This window comes from Staurois parvus, unplaced genomic scaffold, assembly GCF_062004578.1.
Source record: "Staurois parvus isolate SC_StPar_1 unplaced genomic scaffold, SC_StPar_1.0 ptg000011l, whole genome shotgun sequence".
NCBI classification, from domain to species: Eukaryota; Metazoa; Chordata; class Amphibia; order Anura; family Ranidae; genus Staurois; species Staurois parvus.
The window spans coordinates 6,954,847-6,961,782 of record NW_028317807.1 but is presented as its reverse complement, the minus strand read 5'-3'; the positions used below and the strand labels follow the sequence as shown (position 1 = coordinate 6,961,782).

The window sequence follows — 6,936 nt, the reverse complement described above, 5'->3', positions numbered from 1 at the left end:
CAAATATCCCCCAATTGACCCCTTTTTGGAAAGTAGAAAGTCCAAGCTATTTAGTAAGAGGCATGGTGAATTTTTTGAGGTTGTAATTTTTTCCAACAATTCTTGGAAAAATGAAGAAATGATTTTACTGATTTACTGAGAAATCTGGGGTCAAGCCATTCCAGTCTCTGATCAGCTCTTTGGTCAGCAGGTGGAGGTGCTGGCTGAATGCTCAGCTCTCCTGGTGGGACAGGACAACCCAAAAAAGATAGGGGAGGGAAGTCCCCTTCCGCTGCTTGTTAAAGCAATCCAGCGGCTAATTAGCTGCTAGGGTTGCTTTAACAGGAAAGCCAACTGCTGGCTAAATAAAACAATACTGAGATGATCCCTGCAAGGGAACCACTCAAAGTCCAGTGTAGATCTTTATTTTGACCACAAGATGGAAATGTTCAACAACTCGTTTCATCCCAAGTTCCAATACAGGGGTGTAGGACTGCTGGAACTTGTATTATGGAAGCAGACCTTTTCTGACAGTTTAGCTGAGATCCCAACTACATAACCCAGGAGCCTTTGCCAGGGGGCTGGAGGACATAAAAGAAAAAGCCTGGGAACAGGAAGGGGGAGAGAAGAGAGACTTGATATGTGGAGGACAGGTGTATGGAGCTATGTGGGTCCAGATCGGACTGGGGTGGGCCAGGAAGTCATGAGAGCCATCGGAAAGCTAGGAGACTTGAGGAGGCAGACTGGAGAAAACCTCCTTGCTGATTGATCGGGAGGTCATCAATATAGCCACCACTTCTTTAAAGAGCAAAGCCCCCCTAGGCGAATACTTGTCAATACACATTCCCTGAAGTAAGGATTGGGTGGGAGGGTTCCTAATCCATCTAACACTACCCTTGTTTGCAAGTGTGCTTTACTGTTCAAGTCACTCCACGTTAAAGACACTGTACTGTACAGGTCCCCTGCAATTGACAAAGACTCCATAGCCCATCTAGTGTTACAGTACGCTATGCTTGTGCAATCTTCACATGTGCCAGAGCTTATTCATGCACTCTACCACTCTTAACTGCATCTACCAATACTGCCTGCAGGTTTTCTGACTAAGTTAACCCCACTAGTCCCTGCTAGGCAGAATTTGTGTCTACTTTAAACCAGGTTTAAGCTACCTAAGGAAGGAACTTGCTTATCAAGTTCAACTTCTGTATTTAAAGGGACACCCATGTTACAATCCCTCCTATCTTGTTTGTTAAAGTGACTGGCGCCAGCAATTAAGCCATCAATGTGACTATTGCATACATATCAACATTCTTAAAGTGACCTTTTCCTACCAATTCTGCATATTAGGGAGAACTCTGCAAGTTACTTTGCCACCAAAAGGGATTAATCGCTTTCCTCAGCATCTTATCAGGACTACATCTTTCACTGTGCACCAACGAAGGGCCCCAACAAAGTGTCAAGGTCCTACCTTTTCCCAGAGGTTATGCTGCTCCATGTGCTGGCATCCATCTTGGGTTTCTGCAAAGCATGGTGGGAGCCTTTTATGCTTTCAGGCCTCTGCAGTCCATCCCCCAGAGGGGTGTGGTTGAGCACATTTAAGCCTGTTGTTTGCACTTGCTCTTTGCATTCGTGTCCTGTTTGATAGTGTTGTTGCAAGCTCTGGTTCTACTCTCGTGGCTCTCCTGGAATCTGACTCGGCTTTGTCTAAGACTATTCTCAGCCTTATCCCTTTATCTGACCTCCCGTTGCTGAACCCGGCTTGTGACCCGCGTATTCTTGTCTACCGTTCTGTACTGTCTGTCCCGCTGTTATCGACCCGGCCTGTCCGACTATGCTATCGTTCTTATCTGGTTCCTAGCAGCTATAAACCATTGGCGGTGGCCATTACTGCAGCTGGGGTTTCTCGGGGGCCGTGACCTGGTCCCTGGCTGCGTCAAGTTCTTCCCCACCATCAGGGGCCCTGGTGAAGGGCAGTCTGGGGCTTAGACTCCGTTCCCTGAGGGACTCCGGTCTGTGGGTGGTGGTTGTCGTCAGTCGGTGTGTGACCCTGCCATTAGGCCTGCCTGTCCATTCCACAGCTCCTGCCCTGACACGAAGCTGGCAGAAGAACCCAACACATAGTTTTAGTTGCTGGTGATAGCTTTGACAGTCTTCCTGAAGCCTAAAGCCTAAGTCCTGAAGCCTCTTTTGATTGAGGGCCTGCAAGTGAGTTAGCCTTGTATTTGTTATTCCTGTTTGCTCATGTGGGTAAAATCTCACAGTCCTAGACCTATTGTTTACATCTTCAGTCTTGCAGGATGGGTGGGCATGTCTTAAATTGGTACTGTATTGTGCTTTATTATTCCTTTGTTACACTACCTTGTTTTTCAATAGTTTAGTTGATTGTATTAATTGCCTACCATACTACTCTTTGACCTTAATACAACTTAATCATTTATTTTACAAGTGTGTGCATATTCTTTCTTTGTGCGACAGCCAAGAGGCTACCTTGCCAAGATATCTTAGTGCTTTCAGCAGGGTTGTGCTCGGCCCAAGACTCAGTGACAAACAGAGAACTTAAATCTTTTAGCGGCTCCTGCAGGGGTAGTGCTACAATAATAGAATCCAAAATAAACTGTTACCCCAGTATGTACATTAATATTTATTTTAGGAAGACAAAAATAAATTTTACCCTCACATTGTTATCCTTTTTAAAAATGATGTGCAAAGTAAAGTAACATAGCAAATCAGATTTTATTAAAGTAGTATTAAACCCTCAGTAGTTTGTAGCCTACCACATTGAGCACAGTAAAATAAACATTCCCAGTACACCATTTGTTAAAATTCTTAACCCAGCACTTGCAGTTTACAACGTTTCAATGTTGCTGGCTCCTGCTCTGCCAGTGCTGCTTCCCTGAACTTCCCTTCTTCACACAAAAGCAGTTAACAGTGGACAATGCAGTCTCGAGTCAGCTTGGAATATGTAGACTGGAGCAGGGGAGTGCCTAGTCATCCTAAACTATGGGGCTGTGTGTTTCTATTGATGCACTCAGTGCTGGGAGACACAACTCTACTTCCTGTATGCAAGAATGACTCTATATAATGCTGCAAAAGAATGAAGCCACATTGAAACAGGAAACTGGGGGCAACAGTAATGGAACCAGCTTAAACTGGAACATAGACAAGGATATGGAAGTTGGATATTCAGTAAGTGTTTAAATCAGCAGCTGAAAATGCACAAAAACTGAAGGTTTCTATCACTTTAAAATGGTACTTCTTGTATAGTTAAGGCACACCAACAGCCGCATAAGTATATACAATGTGCTGTTTGTACCTTTTTTTCCCTTTTCTCTCCTTAGATCATGTGATCACTGCCCTTATTTTCAGTGTAGCACAGCATTGAAGGGGCAGAGCTTAGACATAGCACATCTCATGTCCTGTGACATTGCTTTAGATGTACATTCTTTCCCCTTCCATACTATTCGGAGTGGACTGTCAGTCAAGCATGTAATCCGCCTAGGGGATGGAGCACGTCTTACTGACATGTAGCGCTCACCCCTGAAAGGGCCACTGATTGTGTCCCAAGTGCTCTTCCCACTAGTGAAGTGGCAGCCAGGAAAATGGCAACATTCATTCCTCTGGCTCAGTAAACAGTCTAGCAGTTGCCTTTTTAAAGTTTATTGCATATTAACTTGGATGGGGCTAAGGGAAGCTGTGAGGAACTCCAGAACATAGAACAAGAATGTGAGGACTCTCTTCTGTTTGCAGCTACATCTCAGGACAGTCGGTTCAGCAGAAGGACATCATCACCAATGTCCCAGGCCAGGCAAGCTTTAATATTAGTGATCTGGGGTTAACAGCAGCAACAGTCACTAGGATCCTTCTCTTAGGTCTGTACTCAGTTTCTTCGGGACTTTGATGTCTCCTTCCCAGTCTCCTCAGTGACACCTCCAGATCAGATCCTCCATGAAACCTCTCTTTTTGCTCTTAAAGAATTTACAGCAGAATAGGCCCCCAGCAATGCACAGGGACCTTGATAACACTAGAATCTTCAGCTGGACTGTCAGGAAGGGGCAGTATTTTTTTTTGTAAGTACAGTGGAATGTTTTTTTTTTATTAGCAGCAATCTTGCAGTGGTTTCACATTCATTTGAAGAAATGTGCGATGCTGTAATTTGTTACACTCCAGATTCCCCTTCTGGGACTTGAACTCTGAATACAGTTACACAGTCAGTTCGCAGCTACATAGTTGCATAGTTAGTCTGGCTGAAAAAAGACAAAAATCCATCCAGTTCAACTTCAACCATATAAAAAAGTAATAATCCTATACCCACAGATGATCCAGAGGAAGGCAAAAAAATCAGCAAAGCATGATCCAATTTGCTTCTGCAAGGGAAAAAATTCCTTCCTGATCCCTCGAGATGCAATCAGATATTCTCTGGATCAGCCTTACCTATAAATGTTAGTATCAAGTAAGTTAGAGATCAATGAATTAAGAGACACTGTTTAGTGAGATGAAGCAGCATGGCTCACTCTTTCCAAACACTGTTCACAGGTTTTATCATATTTATGTTACACACCAGAGTCAGTTTGTGACAAAATGGATCATAGGACTGGCTGGTTGATTGAAGACAAGCTTTTTGCTGAGAGTGGTCCAGGGTTGTGGCATTTGTGTTTTATATGGCGCACAGTTCTTGCTCAATTGCTTATTTACTTTTGTAAGGATGGATTGGATGTCCTCACCTCTAGGAGACAAGTGAAAACAGGTGAAAAATTGTATGTATGTCATAATAGCCAATAATTGCTATTTCATATCTTTTTGTGATAATCAGCATTGTAATGTCATTATTTAAATCTGTCACAATCGGTGGAAAACCAATGTAGGGGCATTCACAGCAGACAAGGGACTGACAGTTTTGTAATCACAGACATTGTATAATTTTAAGTTGTAAAATACAATATGATGACCTTAAAGCAGAACTATACTGTATCCGAGCACCACAAACCAAAAGTGCTATTTCATTCATTTTAATATTCAAATCAAACCCACCCATCCACTCATTTCTCTATGCTTTATTTTGCTGACAAATCAATTAGAAAAACACCCCCTTAACATATCTGGCAGTGGCCATCTTGAGTAATGGCAGATGATTTGTGTAGCAATTACTTCAGAAATCCATCTGTCCTTAGTTCAGACATACAGGTAGGAAGGTATGCTTAGCTGAGAAAGTACCTCCTCCCCTCCTGAAAAATTGCTTACAACATGTAAATATGATATACTTTCCTATCTATTTACTAATGCTAGTAGCATAAGGATTCAAACTAGTCAATGTTGAATGAGAGAGTGAAGTTCAACATTCAGTTTATAAGCATTAAAAAGCTCTGGACAGCCCTAGAATACCCTTTAGCTTCAGACAGGGACTACAAAATGTTGGATGCACATTTAGCCCACATTCACACTGATACGGTATGGAATTTGCAGTGGTTTCTGTGCGGAATTCGCACCGCATCACAATTGCACCCCGTTCATGCGAACCGCTGAGGGTGTGTATGTTAAGTTAACAACATCCTGAAATCGGTTTGCAAAATGTGGTGCAATGTGCAGAATCGGATCGCATGGGTGTGAACACCCATGCAATCTGATTCTAGTGGTGACATAAAAAAGGGTCCTGCACCTTTTTTGGTGCAGATGCAGTGCGATTTGAGTCATACAAAATGTATGGCTTAAATCGCACCGCACAGAATTCGCATGTGATTTGCACAGGAATGTGGTGCGGTTCCTGTACGAATCACATGCGATGTGCCGCATCGCACAAGTGTGAACCCAGGCTAAAACAAACTTTTAGCTTTGTTAAAGAGTTGAAGGATGCTTTAGAGCAGGCCTTGAAATTTACACTCGCCTGCTCGCCAATGGCGAGTGGAAATTATGGTGGGGGCGAGTGTGTCTCCCAGGGCCGTCTTGCTGAGTAGGCTCGGAGCTCAGGCCGGATCTGTCAGTGGCACTGGGAGCCGTCAGACTGCTTAATAGTTGAGCGCAGTGAAAGCAAAGGAAGGAGTGTGTGCTGTGCTCTCTGCCTCCCCTAAAGTGCAGTACCCGGATCTGTGAGTGAACAACGAAGTACTGCAACTTTTTATAGGGTTTTGTGTGTGTGTGTGTGTGTCTACCTAATTTCAGCTCACTCTGGTCACATGATCCTCTATGTCAGCCAGTGGTGGCTTCAGGGGAGAGGAGAGAGCACTTAACTGCGTGTGTGTGTGTACATGTGTGTGTGTGTGTGTGTATGCATGCACATGTGTGTATCTGTACATGTGTCTGTGTGTATGTACATGTATATGTGTGTGTACATGTGTCTGTGTGTACATTTGTCTGTGTATGTATGTACATGTGTCTGTGCATGTGTATTTCTGTGTATGTACATGTATCTGTGTATATGCGTGTCTGTACGTGCCTGTCTGTGTATACATGTGTCTGTATGTGTGTGTGTGTGTACGTGTCTCTGTGCATGTGTGTACATGTTTCTGTGTGTGTATATGTACATTTCTGTGTGTGTATATGTGTATACATGTCTGTGTGTGTGTACAGCTGTCTCTGTGTGTGTTTGTTGGTAGCAAGTAACTCTTAAGACCTGGTTAGTAGCTCGGAACTTGAAATTTTAAGCCCTGCTTTAGAGTGCAGCTTTACTCACATGTTAAAATTGACCAGAAGGGGGCGTTAACTCACATGTTAACATACTGTAAAACTGTGTTACCAGAATTGTTGTGGTGGCTACGTATTATGCAATAAAAGCACTTGGACTGCCATGTTTATTAAGCAGCCCTTCCATACATATGAATGCCTGAGACTATCTTTTCTATATAGCATAGGTTACCCTGACTTGCTCAAGCAGTATTTGGTTTCTTGGCTTAGTTGACTAAGTGCAACTGTGCCCAGACTATGGGCTTTAATGTTTATATTTTGTTAACAAGCAGTAAAAGAGATCAT

General features: G+C 43.3%; 1 protein-coding gene across 1 annotated transcript in view; it reads right to left on the bottom strand.

The window, feature by feature from the left end:
* Nucleotides 1-2,690: 2,690 nt before the first annotated feature.
* LOC149473738 (caspase-8-like) overlaps nt 2,691-6,936 on the bottom strand; it is a 124,235-nt gene continuing 119,989 nt past the window's right edge. Inside the window, exon 8 of the mRNA XM_089670360.1 lies at nt 2,691-4,699. Coding sequence (XP_089526486.1) covers nt 4,540-4,699 — 160 coding nt within the window. The 3' untranslated portion in view covers nt 2,691-4,539. The remainder of the gene's footprint in view (nt 4,700-6,936) is intronic.